Below are 21358 nucleotides of genomic sequence, written 5' to 3'. Positions count from 1 at the left end.
CTCCCTCTTGTTGCCTCACGAACATGCTGGTGTAGAAAACAATCATCCAATAAATCCACAAAAGCCTTGCTAGTGTGCGAGTGACCAACCCACAAATTCCAGTCAATATCTGGGAAATTAAAATCCCCCATTATAAGACTCTCTGATTTACTGGCCCACTCTATTTCCCTGTACAATATCTTATTATACTCATCAGAGTCATTAGGCCTATAGCACACTCCTACTCTCAATTTTGATTTCCCTATGCTTATGTCACACCAAACTGATTCGGCACTGCCCTGTCCATCGATGTCGACTGGCTTCACTTCCTTGGACTTTATGTGTTTCTTAATTAATAGCATAACCCCTCCTCCCCTCCTGTCCTGTCTATCCTTTCTATACACATTGTATTCCCCAAATTCCAGTTCCGCATTACTTATATCTGTGTGACACCACATCTCTGATATCCCAACAATATCTGCCTTTGATGTTTTGAGCAATACCTCAAATTCATCAAATTTATTTACCAAACTCCTAGCATTGGTGTACACGCAGGTATACATGCACCTGTTTCTATTCTTAGCTACCCTAACACAACCCATGTGTTTACTTGTAACGCAATGACTACCAGCAGTCTCTGAAATATCCTGCATCTTGTTTTTCAGACTTCTGCTCATTTCAATAGAAGCAGTGCAAGAATCACTTCCACCTCTGCCAGTGGCTACTGTTAATCTATTAGTCCTTGTATCCCCCCCAACTAGCAGTTTTCCGACCCACCTAACACTGCCTCGACAGCATCAGCAAAAATTCTTGCACCCTTTCTATTTAAGTGTATCCCATCCCTGTAGAAGCAATCTCTCCTGTTAACAAGTACAGTCCAGGCTGAAAAAAATTCTACCCCTTGAGCCTTGCACAATCCCTCCAGGGCCGAATTGATCGACAAGGCTCTCATCATATACTCCCTCCTATCGTGTCTGGGCAGAATTGCAGACACTTTCAAGTTCAACCCTAATTCACGGCTTTTTTTCAGCAGTGACCTGTACTTGCTAAGTAATTCCGCCGGTCTCCTACTCTTAATATCATTCGTGCCAACGTGTACAACTATATCACCTTTTGTGCCCTTAAAAGATGATATCCGCTCTACAATGTCATCAACCTTTGCCCCTGGCAGACATACCCTGGTCCTATTCCACCTATCCTTTTTACAAAGCATGTTCCCCGTTTCCCTGACAATAGAGTCACCAACAACTACTAGTTCCTGTGGGACCAGCGCATTCTGCCTAGGGGGCTGCTTCTGTGTTGCCTGATGACCAAGTGCAAGCTCTGGCGTTGATGTGGGCAGCTGAGAGCTTGATGGGCCCCTCAATTTATTTCCTTCGAGGGCATCCACCCTGTCCTTCAAGCTCTCATAAAGGCCCATAACAACGCTGAGTTGTCGCCTGATTTCCTTGCACTCCTTACATCGTGCACACACAAAGACATCCCCCTTGGCAGTATCATGTCCCGTACCCAACTGCTCCGCAAACATCAAGCAAACAGTGCATTTTAATAGACTGTGATTCAGAGGGCAACTGGCCCCCTCAGTTCTCCCCTGAACCACAGCACTCCCATTAGCTTGAGCCTTTTGCTTTGCTGCTCTGGTTAGAGTCATGATTCCAATGTAATTCAATAAAATTTAAAACAAAAATTAAATCCTTAAGTTATATTATATATATATATATATATATATATATATATATATATATATATATATGGATATATATATTGTTGTTTTTTTTTTTTTTTTTTTTTTTTTTTTCGGTATCTAGTGTTCCCTTTATACAACTTCCGTATCACGTGTACCACTATAGTTATGTATTAATTATTTGTTACGATTAAGTCGTTATATATATTTATAGAGTTAAAAATACAATTTAATTGACAATAAAGTTTATCAAGATTAATAGATTTACTGAATAATTGACAATATTATATTATGCACTATACTACACTAAGCTTATGCTATCGTGTAAAAATGGCGGGAATTCACGAACGAGTATCAAGTGTGTATTAATTATTTGTTACGTTTGTACTCTAAGTCGTTATATATATATAGTTAAAAGAACAATTTAATTGACAATGAAGTTTAACAAGATTAATAGATCTACTGATTAATTGACAATATTATATTATGCACTATACCAGACAAAGCTAATGCTATCGAATTCCGGATATGCTGTGTCGCGTTTCAGTAACGAGTGTTATCTACGAAGTCCCTTTATATAACTTCCGTATCAAGTTATGTATTAATTATTTATTTTTACTAATTATTTATGTTCCGTAACCTATGTGGTTATATGTATAGTTAAAAGTACAATTTAATTGCCAATGAAGTTCGACAAGATTAATAGATTTACTGATTAATTTTCACGTAACTATGGCGGCTGTCTATGAACGGTAAACTCGTGTATTTGATACCCTTTCCGATACTAAGTAATACCTACAAATCTCTATCTAAGTTACTTTAACTTTAAGTACCGTAAATAGGAATATAAAGCTACTCTAGAAATAAGTTAATATGTCAATTTAAACTAATAAAGCAGAATATAAATCAGAAAAAACTTCTCTGTTCCAGTAGCGGCAGAAAGGCACGTTGAAACAAGTAGTACCAAATGTACTCGCTATACATTGTGTTCTTCATCGTCAACATTTGGTTGCGAAGAATTTAAGTGAAAGCTTGCATACGTCACTCTATTACGTTATTAGAGCAGTCAACAAGATTAGAAGCAATTCATTGAGTGACAGATTGTTTAGCCAACTTTGTAGTGAAAACGATGAAGATTTCAATCGTTTGCTGCTTCACACAGAAGTTTGTTGGCTTTCAAAAGATTGTCTGAATCGATTTTGCAATTTGTTTGATTCAGTATTAGAGTTCCTAGAAAACAGAGATGACGCATTGCGGGCCAACCTGATTACATCCAAAAATGACATCGCTTATTTGACAGACCTCTATAAAATATTTAATGAAGTCAATCTACAATTACAAGGTGATGAATGGAATTTAATTAAAACAAAAAAACATTATTGTCGCTTTTGTGGGGAAACTTCTTCTGTTCAAGCGGAATCTAGGCCGAGGGAAATATAGCCACTTTTCAAATTTATCAGCAGTGTCTGTCAAAAAGGAAGATTTACTTACATACTGCCAACACTTGGAGGTTCTCCATGCTGATTTTAATGAGCGATTCAAGGATATTCTAAACATGAATATACCAAATTGGGTTCTAGATCCTTTCTCACATGTAAACACAGCAGGATCATCAAATTTATAAGAGGAACTCATAGAACTCACAACAAATGAAGAACTAAATATAAAATTCAAACGTGGATACCAAGAGTTCTGGCTTCAGAAATCAGTACCGACACTGATTTCTGAACTCTGTACTCTGGATTATGGGAAATAGTGCAGAAATTTTTAATTGCATTTCCATTTTCTTATTTGGCTGAGCATGGGTTTAGTACTGTAGCGAATCTACTAAGAAAAGGAACTGATTGCATATAACTGAGCGTGGCGATTTAAGACTGTTTTTAACGAAAGTTGAACCCGATATTAACAAACTTAAAAATGCATCAGGCTTATCCCTTCACGTTAATTTATTTTTTCTTTGTATTTTCACTTTGTAAGTTCGAAATAAACAATTTTATAATATATTTGATGGTGTTTTAATTATTACAATAAGATTCTTACTAATGCATTTGCAATCTCTTAATATGTATTCCGAATTTTCATATTTAAACCATTGTATGAAACTGTGCATAATGTTATTCCAGCATACACTTTACAGTCTTTACATTTCATCAAAATCGGAATAGCAATAACTGTGTTCAAGATGAAGCACATGTTGGCCACTACCTTTTCAATAATTTAACGGCATAAGCAGTAATATATCATTAGTTGCTATTTACGTCGAAAATATCAAACGGCTTGAATGCGAAAAACTGTTATAATGGCGGGGGGGGGGGTACAAAATTTATGTCTTGCAAAGTGGGCGGTGGCCTGAAAAAGTTTAGTAACCTATGGTCTAGTCTAATAAAGGAGGTAGCGTTCTCATATATTTTCTTCAAAATCATAATACAGTGGATTCCTGTTATTTGGGCCACCGGTTAATCGGGGTAGCCATTTATTTGGGGCAAATCTTAAAAAACAGAAACCAATCGAGAAAATAGCCAGGGTTTACTTTGCTTATTTGGGACAGCATGCCGTTTAATCGGGGCAGGAGACCGCAGCACTGGAAATTACCCTACAATTGTCTCCGATGGTACCACGTGGTTTGGTCGAAATTCTGGAGGTCACAACCATAAAACAATAAAAACAATTAGCAGTCACCTATTTATTGGGCTTTTCTGTTAGTGAAATCTATCATAAATGGACAGTAAACTCGATCCTACTGAATTTGTGATAATACCGACAGCTGGAATTCTGTGGGTTATTATGGTGAAATGTGTTTACACTTCCACGAAATCTTCAATCATATAAAAAAATTAATTTTCAGATCTCTTCATTTGTATTTTTAAAGCTTTGTAACTCGTTACTTGGTTCTCACTTGCTGTTGTTTTTTTTGGTTTTTAGGAGCATTAGCAACTAAGGCCATATTGCTCCGGGATATGCGGTGGTCATTCCCTGACCTTTCCGCATCTTCCATATTTGGTTGTGACGGGCTCGAACCCCGGTCTAATCAAGAAGCATGTGATACACACTACTGCTCCTTCCCACCTGTCTACGGAGGTGCCAGTTCTCACTTTCACATATTGTGTTACTTGCAATTTGTGTGTGCCGTGTTCTTTGTTATTGATTGCTTATCTTTTTACTGTTTTAAATTTTAACCCCCACCCACAAATGTCAGTAAACAGAAATGTCAACTAGTTCGTATGTACATATTACTGTACGTATTAATTATTCCTATTATCATATATATTCTTCAGATTTTCACGTATTTTTTAATTGGTAAGGTAATAAAGGGTAAATTTCTGCTTAATATATCTTTGCTTTTATAGCCTGTGGATAATATTCCTCCTATTTTCACTAATTAGAATTGATGTTTAATAGAATTAAAATTCAATTCACAAACGTGATCACAATGACCGGCGCTTACTGCACATTGTATAGTGAACTGTACTTTACTATATTGAGTTCATCGTAACGTGATTTGATTGTACAGTGAACCAATTGTAAAAAGGGAGGGGGTACATTGTATTTTTAACTATTTATGTGAAACTTCGGATAATTGGGGCAACCATTTAATCAGGCGAAAATGGACTGTATATGGGGTATCTGTGCCCTGTCTTTCCAGTGCCCGAAACATTGCCTTATGCTGTATGAAGTCAAATGCCTTTTCATTATCCACAAATGTCAGGCATAATGGTGTTTTATATTCATTTGCTTTCTCCATTAGCTGTGATATTACGTGAAGGTGATCCAAAGTTGAGAATCCTGTCCTAAAGCCAGCTTGCTCTTTTGGTTGATTCTCATCAAGTATTCTTTCTAATCTGTTAGTAATGATCCTTGTGAACAACTTGTAGATGTGGAATAACAAGCTAATTGGTCTATAATTTCCAATTTCTGATTTATCTCCTTTCTTATGCAGCAAAACTATGATTGCATTATTCCACTCCTTGGGCGTAACTATGCTGATTTAAGTCCTTTGTTTTCCCTTAATGCTTTTGTTCTACTTTTCTTGTGTTAAATCTTCTTATTTCCTCTGTGAGTTTCATTCTAATGGCTTTGCATAACTCAGTGTACTCATTTTTGTCCTTGTCAGTGTTTATTTTGCTCTTCATTTGTCGTCTTCAGTTCATCATGACAAGTGTTTCTTGACTAATTTTTTCTTCTTTGGATTTCTTCTTACCTATATGTTTCTTGGGCTTTATCACTTTCAGAAAGTTGCAGTATTCCTCGTCAATATCTTCATCCTGAACAGTCTGCAGATCCAGTACATACTGCTTTTTCTCCTCTTCCATTATCTCAAAGACCTTAGTGTTATTTACTCGAGTTAGTTTTTTTTTTTCTTTCTTTTCTTACATCTATATCAAGTGTGCATCTTACCATTCTGTGATCACTTCCAACATTTACCTTATTCAGGACAGTAACATCATTCACGATATATCTTCTATTAGTGAAGATGAAGTCAATTTCATTAGTTTTTAATCCATTTGGGCTTTTCCATGTCCACTTTCTGTTCACCCTTTTCTTCAAAACAGTGTTCATTTCTGACATTTCTCTAGATTCTGCAAATTCCACAAGTCTTTCATTTCTTTCACCAATTGCAAAATTTTCTATAGTATCCCTTTCTGCGCTGTTTTGTCTCTTTTCAACCTTAGCATTGAAGTCCCCCATAATGATAGTGTAGTGGGTTTTCTGCTCATCCAGAAGACTCAATTTCGGTGTACATTTCTTCAACCTCTTCATCATCATCATGGCTTTTTAGTGTATAAATAATTATAGCTTTTAGCTTGTACCTCTCAGAAATCCTGAGTAGTAGTCTTGACACCCTTGGCAATGTACTTTTGAATTCCAAAATGTTTTTTATATCTTTATGGACCAGAAAGCCAACTCCATCTTCGCTCCTTTCACTGTTTCTATTTGTGTACAGCAGATTTCCACTTGATAAACTTATAAGTGATTCATTTTTTTCTTCTTGTTTCAGCCAAACCGATGATATTCCAATTTACATTTTCTAATTCCTTTTCCAGCTCTAATATCCTAACTTCACCGATGAGCGATCTTATGTTCTAAGGCCAAGTTCAGTTTCCGTGCATGGCAGTCTGGTTGTACCCAGAAATCCTTAGCACCCTCTGCTTCCACTGTGGTCGTCATGCTGCCGTAAGAGGAGGAGTAAAACTGCTGGGGACTGAGTGCCATTTGTTTCATCATGCTGTCATGTGCTAAAGGGTTTGGTCTTTTTCTCTTCACGCTGATCAGGCGTCTTGAAGAGAACCACTGAACACATTAGTTGCCACCTAAGTGACGTAACAGGGTTTACCGTCAAGAAGGTGTGTATGAGTGGATTTTAGGGTGGCTGGTCAACAGGACTTCTTCTAATTCCTCTGAAATAGAAATATTGGATGAAATATTGGATTCATCAGTGTTTTAGACTGAGTGTCTGATAACACACAGAATGCCTTTTCTCCTCTTAAGTCCCCTATTTCTCACTAAAGAAACTTTAAAGTTAGTAAAACTGAAATAGTGTGTGTATATATATATATATATATATATATATATATATAAGTATTACAAATAGAAGTAAAATGAAATAGAAGAAAATATAGATGGAGAAGTTATTAACCACAAAATGCCAGGCCTTGGTGAAGAAAATAAGAGAGAAAGAATGTTGAAAACCTAAAAAAAAAAAAAAAAAAAAAAAAAAATCAAGTACAATTAATGCTGAATTAACAGGCAAAAGCTGAAAAGGAAATGACTGAAAGTGAGAAGAAGGTAATAAAGATACAAATAAAAATTATTAAAAATTTAAAAATTGGTACATAGATCAGGTATTTCATCAGGGGGCCTGATCATGTACCAAACACAGTGTTTCTATGCAAACCCATGTTGTTGGAGAAACTATTAAAAAAAAAAAAAAAATTAGCCCCTGATGGAGAAACTATTAAAATAAAATAGATAAAGAATTGATCTCCAGAAACATAGATTTATTTTACATATCTATTATAAGAAAGAATCAAAAATCATTGAAATGTCTGTATTTAACCGAATAAAAATAGATATAAGAAACTGATACCCTTAATTATCTATTGTGCACCAAATTAAATATAGTCAATAAATTTTAATACTTACCTTTGGATACAAAATTTCATCTAAATCTGTTCAATAAGAAAGGCATTTTTTATCTTGACTGACAAAGAGACATATAAACAAATTGATGCTGATAAGCACTTTCACACTAGGTGGTAGATGACTCTCATCAACCGGTGAAATACCACCGCTTTGCTTATTGGAAGCTTGAAGTGGTGGTACCCATGTTTAGTCTCCAGAGCCAGGTTCCAGTCAATCCTTCCCCATCTCTTCCATCATGCAGTATGACTGATGATTTTTGAGATTATGATGAACATCATGGCGAGATCCAATCTTCCTTACATTTCAAGGGTACAGCTCTAAAACGATGTTCACAGGCTGGCTGCTAGTTAGTACACTGGACCGAACCTATTGGTAACTCTGAAGGAGGCTTCTGGATCAGCTGGTGTATAATCTTGCTACCTCTACTCTGCCAGATAGTGACTGTAGGGAGTCCGAGTAGTGTGTATGCGAGGGGCATTGTCGAGGCCACGTTATGTCAAGGATCTGGGTATATTCTTACCACGTGTACGCCATATCCAAAAATTTCATTACTTCATACAGCATGTCCCACCCACTTTTTCTTACTATTGAATACACCATGAATTGTCAAACTAATAAAGTAAGTTTATCTGTGAAAAGCTCTAAACCTCCCAAATGCTTCCTAGTTCGTTTTACAAATATACGTGGTCTCAGTTCTAATCTCAATGACGTCCATTTCCACTTGCAGTCTGCCAAACCCCATGTACTTTTTCTGACAGAATCTCAGTTATCGGTTAATTCAACTACTGCTCATCTCAGTTGCCCAAATTATTCGCTGTATGATTCTTTCGCCTCAAAGGTGGTACTTGTGTATATGTCCATTCCGATATTCCCTGTCAGTGACTTGGTAATTTGGAATCTCCTCTATTTGATCTTCTCTGGCTTAAAATCTCTCTACCTCATTGTGTCAAATCCATCTGTTGTCTGTACCGTTCTCCCAACTCCACTAATCACTTGGAGCTCTTTGACTTCCTCTCTTTGCAACTTGACTTTCTCCAGTCCAACTTTCCTAACAGTGAGGTAATTTTCCTTGGTGATTTTAATGTTCACAACTCCAGCTGGCTTCCGTTTTCTAGTCACACCGACCCAGCTGGTCGAGATGCTGAGGCTTTTGCAATTACTAATGATCTTGCACAGATTGTTCATTTACCTACAAGAATACCGGACAATCCTAATCATACAGCCAATACGCTTGATCTTTTTCTCACAAACAACCCTTCTAAGTACACTGTCGAAGTGAGAAGTCTTTTAGGCACTTCAGATCACAGCTTGGCGATTGTCTGTTCTCCAATGGAACCTTTAACTCATGGCTATTCCCAACCCCGTGTTGTTTGGCATTACAAGAATGCAAAATGGGATGACCTGCGAGACTTCTTTTCTTCTTTTCCTTGGTCGGATTACTATTTCAAAAGTTCTGATGTCAACGTTTGCTAAGATCGTGTCAGTGAAATTATTTTTGCAGGATTCTTCTACCCTTCAGGAATGGGCAAAGAAAAATCAACTTAGAATATCCCCTGCAAAGACAAACTCCATTCTGCTCAAGGGGTGCCTCAACCTCAGGCGGCCTCCACAAATCAAGATTGACCAGAAAACAATTAAATTCTCAAAGCAGCTGAAGTACCTAGGCATGATTCTAGATCCAAATCTATCATTTCAGGACCACCTGAAATATTTGCGTACAAAAGTCAGACGATACACTGCATTGGTTGCCAGAGTCACTCGCAGAGACTGGGGCCTAGACAGACGGGTGCTACGTCTTTTCTATAAAACCATCTTCACCCCAATAGTCACGTATGCATCTGGCGCATGGTATCAAAAAGCCACAACTGTTGTCAATAAACGAATCATTGACTCGATTCACCGATCAATCCTTCTGACCATTATTCGAGCTTGCAGCACAGTGAGCACGCATGCCCTGCAAGTCCTTGCTGGTGTCCTTCCACTGGACTTGGAGATCATTCGACGGGGCCTCACGCACCACCTGGACAAGGGTATCCCACAGACATGTTTGGGATTCACCACCGACATCATCAATAGCAAGACTATGGAAAAGAAAAAGCTGCATGCTCACCTGCTGCAGATGTGGCAGGATAGATGGGCCACCTCGCAAAAAGGCGAAATCACCAGAAAGTTTCTGCCCAACATTGGCCGGGTTTTTCCGAACTTCCCGCCCTGGTTTTCCCCGGGCCTACAAGTCACATACCTATTGACAGGACATGGAGCTCTGAATGCAAAGCTATCCCTACTCGGAATACAGGAAGATCCCACCTGCACCTGCGGGGGGCTGGAGAGCTGGCAGCACCTCGTGCATGATTGCCAGCTGTATGACGACCTCCGCAGTGCATTCATCACCAAAATACAGTATCTGCCATCCTCCAGGAGTACCACATCTTGGACACCAGGGAAGAATATCAGGCTTTCTCCAGCTATGCACTGGCCCTGTTCACAAGACGGAGAGAAGCAGCAAATCGCAATCAACAGCTGACACAGTAAGGAAATGAACAAACCTCGAAGGAAATCATCCCGTGGAAGACGCCTGAATCCAATGGTCTCCGATAATCAAGGCACTAAACCCTGAAGTGGACCTAAAATTGAATAAATGAGAAATGACTCTATAAACAACATTGACGCAAACACCACATGGATGGGAAATGTCACAAGAAAGACCCCACAAACGCCGACAAGCAAACCCGGACCTTTTGACGGTAAAGACTGCAGAACGGACGGGAACCACCCCATGAACGATCATGCTTCGGTCCGATCGCTCCTGGAAACGGACTAGAACCACTAGCAGCTCCTCTGCCAAATGCTATATGGCGAGCTGAATGGGGTACCCTTACCCTATTCATCTTAAATTCCCTATCCCCGGCAGGAGGGAGAGGAGACATGCTCTTTTCCTCCCTCCCCTGCCAACCCATCTCTTCGCCTGGTGAGGCATGGGCCTGCCTCACTGACCACCTGGGGTCGCCTTCTCTATCGTCCCCATGCTTCTGCCTTTCCCCCCCAGTATTCAGTCTCTTCCCCCACTCTAACTGTATACCTTATCCATGGCAGGGGGAGATAGCTCTTCTTTGTCTCCTCCACCCGCCATCCAAACTCCCCTCTGGTGTGGCATGGGCATGCCATACTGCCTAGCAGGGGTCATGTCCTCTATCAACCCCTTACTTCTACTTCAGCCTCCCCTTCCTCCCACTTTTATCTTTCATCTAACGTATAGCCCACACGTCTAAATTTAATAACAAAATTCTGCCCGACCTATTAGGCCTTTTAACACATCTTTCTAGCGTTCAACCCCAACCAGCGATTTGCTAACAGCAATCTCCTTAAGAATTAACGTCAAATGCCTATATATATATATATATTATTTTTTTTTATTTACTTTTATCATTGTTATTTTTTTAATTTTTTTATTTTATTATTATTTTTATTTTTTATTTATTATTATTTTTTTTATTAATTTATTTATTTTTTAGGTCCTAGCCACTGAAATCCCAGGAAACTAGGTGGCAGGACCTGCCGGAGCAACTCGTCATGATGCTGGACACCCGGCTAGCCTCCACGTGGCAAGGTATGGGCAACGTCGGGCCCCACCAGGGGCCAGGCGGCCAATAAGCCGGACAAACAATGGGCACAACAGATCACACTGTGCGCCTCCGTAGCCAGGTGGGAAGGAGCAGCAGTGCGTAGAACACGCTTCTTGATTAGACCGGGGTTCGAGCCCGTCACCACCAAATATGGAGGATGCGGAAAGGTCAGGGAATGACCACCGCATATCCCGGAGCAATATGGCCTTAGTTGCTAATGCTCCTAAAAACCAAATAACAAACAACAACAACAGATCACACTGCACAGACATGACCCACACGCTTTCAAGTCTCTGGCTTGACAGTGTACTGTCCTCGATACAGCGAACATATGCGGAGATGGGAGAAATCCCAGGCGCCGTCTGACACGAACATACCTTATACCTTATATTCTTGCAGGAATGGAATCCTTTATTCCACACTCCACTTTAAAATCTCGTCCTTTATCTAAACCTTGATTTTCCAATAAATGTGCTAAGGCTGTTCAAGACAAGAACGTTGCATATCGTAATTGGCTTGTTTCTAATTCTTCAGTTTCATTTTCTGCCTACACCAAAGCTCGCAACCATCGTGAATCAGTTATTAATCAGTCGAAACTAGATTTTGAACAGGCTGAGAGTAGAAAACTTGTTCTTGCCCTAATGGTAGCCGAGCATTCTGGTCTCTCGCCATAGCTATTGGCCGCAACTTTTGCCCATCTCTGCTCCTACTTCTGTCAAAACCAGATGGTTCTATTGGGACTTCAGCCAAGGATAAAGCCAACTTGCTAGCCTCCCATTTTTCTCGATCTTGGTTAAAAGGATGTCAGAAGGATTTTGACAAATCTTGATGCTAAGAAAGCTCCAGGTCCTGATGGTATTTCTTCACTTGTTCTCAAAACCTGTGCTCCTGATCTTACTCCTGTTCTTTGCTGACTTTTTTCACTTTCTTATTCATAAGATGTTTTTCTTTCTGTTTGGAAATTTGCTCGTATCCAGCCAGTTCCTAAAAACGGTGAAAAATCCCTCCTATCCAATTATCGTCCCATTGCAATTACTTCTACTCTTTCTAAAGTAATGGAGAAATCAATTAACCACCAACTCAAACTACCTAGAAACCTTCCATCTGATCAATGATCGCCAGTATGGATTCCGTCAGTGTCGATCCACTGGTGATATTCTGGCTTATGTTACCCATTTATGGACAAATTCAATGGAAAAGTTCAGCAAAACACAAGCAGTTGCTCTCAACATCTCAAAGGCTTTCGATCCTGTTTGGCATAAAGGTCTTCTAATCAAGCTTCCATCTTATGGTTTGCAACTGTTTTTTGTAATTGGTTATCCAGTTTTCTCTCTGATTGCTCACTGAGGTTGATGGTAGATGGCTCTCTGTCTTCTAACTTCTCACTAATGCCGATGTCCCCCAAGGTTCAGTTCTTTCCCCCACTCTTTTCCTCTTGTATATTAATGACTTTCTTCCATTGACTGAAAATCCTATCCATAGTTTTGCCGATGATAGCACATTGCATTCTACTTTCCATTTTGAGAAACTTTGCCCTGCTCAAATCAGCTTCAACTTCTCGAATATCTGCTACCAATTCCTTAAATGCCGATCTCCAGGTAATTCTCTAGTGGGGCAAAGACAACTTAGTTGATTTCAATCCTTCTAAAACTCAGTCTTGTCTTATATCTCGCAAAAAGGATTCTTCTGCCCCTATGCTTATCTTTGGTGACGCTCTGATTTCTAGGCAAATGATTTATTTCTTTTGGGGATTAGCCTGACTTCTAATCTCTCTCTCTTGGCACAAGCACATTACAAATATTGCTTCCTCTGCATCTAAAAAACTTGGTTTTTTCTTTCACTCTCTGCGTTATTTTTCTTCCAAACAGCTGTTCAAATCGCAAATCCACCCTACCATGGAATATTGTTCCCACATCTGGGGCAGTGCCCCCAAAACTTCTCTCTGGCTTCTAGATTCCATTCAGAAGAGGGCAATTAGATTAATTAATGATTCATCTCTAACAGTCTCTCTCCAATCGCTGTCTCATGGACGTACTCTTTCTGCTGCATGCCTTTTCTACAGATACTTCCATGGGTGCTGTTCTTCTGAATTGGCTTCTATAATTTCCGCTCTCTCTTTCAAAACAGTCCGAACATGTGCTGTCACCAGTCAGCATCCATTTACTGTCCAACTTCCAACTCATCGAACCAAATTTTCATCTTCCTCGTTTATTCATTCAACTTCCGTTTTCTGTAACAACCTTCCTTTCTTCATTCCTTCATACGTATTTCTTAAAAATTACAGTCTACAGAAGTTCAAGTCTAATGTCAACAAATATCTCCTTTCATCTTCTGAACCTCCAACCCATGCACGGTAGTAAGTACTATAGGTTCTAATACCTCTCGTGTTTGGGGTTTTCATAAAAAAAAAAAAAACTGTTACAATTTGCATGTAACAGTTGTAACCACTTGGAAGAGAAGGCATTTTCATTGGGCCACAGATAAAGTTAACTTCAGACAAGCAGTTTCAGGAATGATTATCGCAATTGAAAAAGTAACATGTATTGGCTTCAAAAATATTGTTCACAATTTCATAGGGATGAAGAAAGATGGCAATTGTGGAAGTATTGTTGAAAATGTAATAGTAGTTGTGGCTTGTGATGCAAGAAAGCCAGCTTTATGTAGCATCAGTCAAAAAAATTACACACATCCAATCCCCTCTAATCATTTGTCCAGTTCCTCCTTAAATTTATTTAAGCTATCAACTTCCACGACAGATGGAAGTTTGTTCCAGCAATCAACTACCCACCTACTAAAGGCAAATTTCTGCACATCTATTCTATAACTCTTTCCTCATTTTGAATTTATGCCCCCTCAATTTCGTAATCTGAGCAAGAGGAAGAATCCCATCAGAATTGAGCCTGCTCAACCCATTCAAGGCCTTATACCTCAATCAGATCACCTCACAGGCACCTAGTCTTCAGATGCTGCAATTTGCAGAACGTAATCCTTTCTTGATAAGACCACCCTTTCGTTGCTCTCGCCAATCTTGTTGCCCTTCTCTGTACTCACTCAAGCAACTCTGCATCCTCCCTAAAATGAGGTCTCCAAACCTGTGGGCAGTACTCAAGGCATGGCCTGACCATTGCCTTATACAAAGGGATAATCACCTCGTTTTCTTTACTAGCAAAATTCATGTATTTGTCATTGAGAATACCGCATGACCTGCTCTGGCACCTGTCTGCACTGCTCAGAAAATTTCATATCTGACTGCACAATTCCTCCAATTTTTTTTTTTTTCATTTTCTACTAACCTAAGTGTAGTATCACACAGTTGGTATGTTTCTCTGGGGTTACTTCTACTCATATGCAGTACTTTCCATTTGTCAATGTTAAACAGAAGTTGCCACTTCTCAGCCCATCTGCCCAAATTTTCTAGATCCTGTTGTAGTATTACACTGCCATTACTGTCATTAACAACCCTGCCAACCTTTGTATCATCTGCAAAAATTTGACATTAAGACTGATATATCTTCATCAATATCATTGATAAATATACAAAACAACAGCAGGCCCAACACCGAACCCTGGGGAACTCCACAAAGAGCAGCGTCCATTGATTACCACTCTGTCTTCTCCCACTCAACCACCCTTTTATCCATTGTAGCAACTTACCATTAATACCATACTGCTCCAATTTGTACAGTAATCTTCCATATGCAACAGAGTTGAAAGGTTTCCTGAAATCCAAGTATATGATATCAAAATTATTTTTTGTCCAGTTGCTTTGTGACCACATCATAGTATCCACTCAGATTTGTCAGACAAGACTCCTTAACAAACCCATGCTGTGTCTGAATTATTACTGCAGTCTTGTCTAGATGATCCTGCTATGCATCTTTAACCAGTGACTGTATTATTTTTCCCGGAACAGAAGTTAAATTAACTGGTCTAATTACTCATGTCACGTTGTCACCCTTAGATCTTCCTTTGTGATTTGGGGATACATTTGTACATCTCCAGTCTGTGGGGACTTCCTCTGAGTCCAAGGATGTTCTCATAATTATGGCTAAGTTTTTGCTTACTTCCTTTGCTGCCTCTTTTAATATAACTGAATAGATCCCATCCAACCCAGGTATCTTTCTTATGTTTAACTTCAATTTCTGCTCCACTTTGCTCTCAGTTATTACAAAATCATCAAGCCCCCTGTTACAGTTTGATAAACATCTGGCATTTTCCTCCCTTAATAACTCTTAATGTGAATGTTGATGCAAAATACTCATATGTTCAGTTTAAAAAAAATGAAAAATTTGTATGCAAGTTGAGCAATCTGGACTTTTTTCAGAAAATCTTGGTTTCATCAGAAAAAGTTTCCACAAAGGTATTAAGGATGTGAAATGAAAATATCAGTGAAAGTGGTTCATAAAAATAATGACAGATTACCTGATCTTTGAAAAGGAAGACACCTAGCATAATGCATTTAAAAAAAAAAATCTTCGTTTGAGAAGAAACTGTAGAATTTATTCCAAAAAATGTGATGAATCGGCATAAACATTTACTGTTATATTAACTTTCTTTTTTCTGCATCTTGAGTTTGTCTATTTTATTATAAAGTAAACACATTGTTCTTTTTTGTATAAATTAAATGATATTTACAAAATAAGGTAAAACGTGTGCATTCTGTGGAAGGCATTGAATGGAAATTAATAATTAAATTTCAAGAGGTAAAAACACAGTCCTCACATATATTTGCAAATTAAATGGTTCATTGTTGCCAAGAGGTGAAAAAGTGGATTCCTACACAAAGGTTGAGTTCAGTCAACTAAATTCGGATTAAATTTCAATTTTATTTAGTTAATTGAACAAGCCTTTGTGTAGCAAATCCTCTTGCCCATCTGTGGATAGCAATCAGTAAATAAACCATTTAATTTTCAAATATACATGGAATCTGTGTTTTTTACCTTGTGATAGGAAAACAATCTTATAATCCAAAAAAAGAATTTTGATATCAGGATAGCAAAAGTAGAAGTAACTTGTTAAAATAGAAATGCCATACAAATTCCAATTTTCAGGTCAGTGTTATGTAATCAGATTAGCCTTCTATTACATCCATGTATCCATTTTTAATGTTACTTTCCTTCTCCTTAGGTGAAGCGTTACTTATTCGAAGTAATGCAATGTCGTGGCAACTCGTTGTGAAGGTATTCACAATATGAGATATAACTTAAAACGATGCCGCCTTATAAATATTCTGTTAATTCAGAAATGGCTGTGTATTAATGATGCTATTGCCCTTAATATATACATAGTCTAAACTTGCTCGCAGCTTGAGGCTTTAGCCCTAAACACATCTTAGTCTTACTGTAAATTAGTAATGATATACAATACCAATATAAAAATTTGTTTATATCCTTCAGTTTGAAAAAAAAAAAAACATTGTGCTATCTTCTGTGATTTTCCTTAATTTTATATACCAATGTATTTATGTGTAAATACACATGAATACATACATTTACAGTTGTAAAACTTTCAATTCTGTTTATTAATTGGCCTTTTTTTTTTTTTTTTTTTTTTGAGATCACACACTCATATATAACATATAGTTGTACATTGTATCTTTCAGTCTAGCACCTATAAAACTCATCTGAAGAACAAACATCCAGGCCAGGATGAGGGTTTAATGTTTTCCTGTGACAAGTGCACTTTCCGCACAATTAAACATGAGACTTATATCACTCACATGGCAGATCATCAGATTGGCAGTATTCAGCACTCAGATATTAGACATGTATCTTCAGTTCTTGAAACAGAAAGTCTTCCACTGATAGAAGCAATGGATATTAGTCTTTCAAGATGTGACAAAGAAAGAATGCTTTCTGATGATAATCTGCAAGTCAATGAATCTGTTGTCAATGTTCAATTTGTTTTCAGTGCCTTGGAAGAAATAGGCAAACAGATTGTTGAACAAACTAAGTTATAATTGTAATATTTAATATTGTTTTATTTAAAATGTACCATACCAAGAACAATACCACTACAGTGGTAAGAGATGTAAATATGTAATTTTTCACTACTTTGTAGTTCTGTTTACAAAACAAAGAAAATTGTATAATTTTGTCTATCAGTATATGTTTTAGTAAATGGCAGTAATGAAAGAACAAAAATAGGTAATGTTGAAATTGTAACTTTATGAATGTTGATGTTTTGTATAAAAGACCAAAGAACTTTGTTAACACTTATTTTTCTGGGATTTTAAATACAGTCAAACATATGTTAATATGTTGTGGTTGGTGTTGATTTATTTCCCAATATAATTTGATTATTAAATGTAACACTAGACTTTTTTTTTTTTTTTTAATGACACAGTTAACTTTCATTTGTCAGTGTCATTAAAAATTCACCGTTCAGAGATTGTGATGAGCTTCATTAAAATAAAATTTTCCGTCAGTTCATTGCATATTCAAGAAAGTTAATACTCAAAACACCAAGTAATTAAATATTTAATAAAATAAAATAAAGTAAGATGATACAGTAAACTGGACTATCACAATAAGTACTAAAAGAAATAAAATCAGTTAAAAACTAACAATGTTAAAATAAGTTAAAATACCGGAAATCCGAAGCTTTTGAGACAGCTGTCTCCTTTCTCAACAGTGTACTGTTGCTACAATGACACATCCTTAAGTAACCAGCTCATGTGACTCACCAGGAACATCATCAGTATTCTCTATGTGTGAAACGGAAGTGACCCGGGAGTGTGCCATGTGGAACCGATCATCGCGTCTGAGGGAAATCGCCTCAAAGAGGGGGTGTAATCACACACCCCTATCCTTGTTAATAGTATGACGGGATGAATCGATTCGTGAGCTCTCGAGCCACTTATGTTCCCAGAACCCATGCACACGATTAGTAATGACCGCATCCTCAGGGGAGATCCGATGCTGCTTCTCCCAAAAATGTACCATCACAGCAGACCTAGCATAGTTCGCAGTCTTAATGGCGGTCAAATGTTCTTTTAGACATCGCCCTGTTTCCCCCACAATCCGGGCACGGAATCTCATAAACTACACTACTGGTGGAATCCCAGGTTACGGGGTCTTTGACCTGAGACACCACTGTGTGCAACCTCCACCCCAGAAGCTGCACACAGCGGGTCTGACACTCCCGTAGTGCTTGCGCCACACACTCTGAAAGGCCCAGATAGGGAATGTAAGCAATAGCTGCCGAGGGAGGTGGTTCCCGGCGATTGGACTCAGTCCTATAAACAAATTTGTCCAAGACCCTCTGGGGGTAACCACACTTACTAAGGTCTGTCATGATCTTACTAACTTCCATTTCCCTATCCTCGGGGTTACTGCAGTGGGACCACACCCTATTTATTAATCCCCTGGCTATGGTATCTTTATGTTGATAAGTACTTATCAACATAAAGATGGTGTTAATGCCTTTTTTTGGCATGAGTCTCTTTGTGATATGTTCTGAATGTTTCTTGTAATTACTAAGATTATTTGGATGCAAGGAAGCAAGCTTATACAACATCAGCAAAAAAAAACTAGCCACCTCTGTCTATCCTCTAATAATGTCTAATTCTTTAAATTTATATTCGAACTGCCCACTTCAACGCCAGTGGTAATTGTTTCAACAATCAATTATTCTCTGGTTGATAGAAAATCTGCACACTGTCGACTACTACCACTAGCCTTTCTCAGAACCTGTTCCAACAGCTCCACAACCTTCCTAAAATAAAACTTCAGACCTGTATGCAGTACTCAAGATGTGGTCTAACCACTACCTTATACAATGGGATAAACACATCCCTGTGGGTAAAATTCCTGTATATCATTGATAGAATCCTATGAGCTGTCTTGGCAGCCTGTCTGCACTGCTTATAGAACTAAATATCTATCTGCACAATTAACCCAAAGTCTTTTTTTCATTCTCCACAGTTGGTACAGTAGTCTGTGATTACTGTTACCCATGTGCAGTACCTTTTTTTTTTTATGAAAACCAAAAAATAAAAAAATATTAGGACGTAGTACTTAGTATCATACAATTAAGACAGAAAAAGATACTTGTTGGCAGTAAGATATGAATTTCTGTATATTTTAATTTTCAGGATATAAGTGAAGGAACAAAAGCTTTGGCAAAATTTAAATATACAATTCAAAATTATTTGTTACATGCAGTTCCTTTGTTACTGTGTAAAAGTATCCAATCAGGTTGGTGAGACATGATCACCCCTTAACAAATCCAAGCTGCAACTGTATTTCTGTCTAGATAGTCCTGCATTATTTTTAACCAGTGATTATATTATTTTCCCTGAAAAAAAGGTCTGTAATTACTCATCTTATCCTTTGTTCCCTTTTGTGAATTATGGATACATTCACACTTCTCCTTCACACATTCTTCTGCCTAAGTTTTCTAGATTTGCTGCAATAGCATACCCTGATTATGGTCACTAACTACCCTGCCAAACCATATCATATGCAAACAGGCATTAAGCCTGATATGCCTTTATTAATAAACTAATGTATACTATTAATAAATCATATTTAAATCAATAAATCATACTATTAATAAACATGCTAATGCTAAAATCTAATCAATAGGAACCTACCCTAAATCCAAGGATACTCCCATAATTATGATTAGAGGTTTACTTACCTTCTTTTTACTTACTTATTTCCCAAGTTTGGGAAACTGTAAGCCCCTGGCTTTATCGCCGTGAAGGGTAATAAAACATTATCTCTCTCTCTCTCTCTCTTTCTTTGCTGCCTTCCTTAATATAATTGGATCTCAGGTGTCTTTTTTACCTTTAACTTAATTTCTCTTCCATTTTCCTCTCAGTTATCACAAAATAATTTAGCTCTAAGAATTTGATAAAACTAAAAAATTCCTCATGCAAATATAGGTACAAAATACCCATTCAATTTGTCAGCAATCTGAGCAGAATCATATATATTTAAACCTTCTAGTGGACCAATCTGATACATGAGTTAGAATATATTTATCTGTGCACACCAAGCAAGAGCTGTGGAAAATCTCTGTTTAGAATCATTCCTTTCATCACATAAGTTATTTTGTAACAGTTGAAAATATTTCAAGACCAAAAAAGATGCATAATTCCTAAGCCCTTGTGGGTAGCACCGTTGGCAGAATTACCTTCCTCCTCACACCGGGTGGAAAAGACTTCAGTTTGAGTCCCATCAATGACGTGAGGAATTTTTATGGGACTTTTTCACAACTTGGCTGAGTTAGTTGGTCTCAGGTGAGGGTGGCATGGTTTTTTCTTCTGGAAATGGTGTTTTTGTCCAGCAAACAAAATCAGCCACAGACCACCTGCAATTTACAGACTATACAGAGTAATATGGTCTTAGTTGCCGATGCGCCAAAAATCATAATAATTGTAATAATAATGACACCTAAATAATGCAAAAATTACTCAAGAAATTGAGCTGTTTGCAGCATAACTACCATTTAGCACAGCAGAGAAATGAAACATGGCAAAACCTTTCAGACTGAAAGAGCCTAACTTCAAAAAATGCTAATCAGGGCTTTTCTGTATTTGATGAAGTACTGTTTCAGTTTCTCATCTTTAGGTTAAATCATAAATTCCTATTAATATTCCATTATATGCAGTGGTTGTGTTCTTAGATTTGCTCATGCAATCAGATATTAAATTGAGCTTAAATAAGATACAGGAAAAGATAGAAAGGGCCTGAATTTTCAGTTCTCTCCGAAAATACAGTTAACTGTATTGCTATTATGAACTACTTGATAATTAAAAATTTTAAAACTAAGGATGACATTATTATTATTAGCTACATGGTGCAAGGAAGCCTGAGGCTTATGCTGCACCATCCAAAAAAAAAAAAAAATTCCCCGAGTTACCCTGAGAGAGAGAATCAAAAGTTGAAGGGAATCACCAAGAAAGATGATAACATCCAGCTCA

The 21358-nt window shown here is 37.8% G+C and overlaps 1 protein-coding gene across 1 annotated transcript in view; it reads left to right on the top strand.

The window, feature by feature from the left end:
• The window catches only part of LOC150082787 (uncharacterized), a 90553-nt gene extending 73133 nt beyond the window's left edge, over positions 1–17420 (top strand). The window contains exon 7 of the mRNA XM_090378283.1: positions 17030–17420. Within this exon, the coding sequence (XP_090234409.1) occupies positions 17030–17386 (357 nt within the window). The 3' untranslated portion in view covers positions 17387–17420. The remainder of the gene's footprint in view (positions 1–17029) is intronic.
• Positions 17421–21358: the final 3938 nt, after the last annotated feature.

The sequence above is a fragment of the Mastigoproctus giganteus genome, chromosome 7, assembly GCF_048544385.1.
Source record: "Mastigoproctus giganteus isolate SK-2022 chromosome 7, ASM4854438v1, whole genome shotgun sequence".
Taxonomy (NCBI): Eukaryota; Metazoa; Arthropoda; class Arachnida; order Uropygi; family Thelyphonidae; genus Mastigoproctus; species Mastigoproctus giganteus.
The sequence above is the reverse complement of the archived record's forward strand: the minus strand, read 5'-3'. Positions and strand labels throughout refer to the sequence as shown.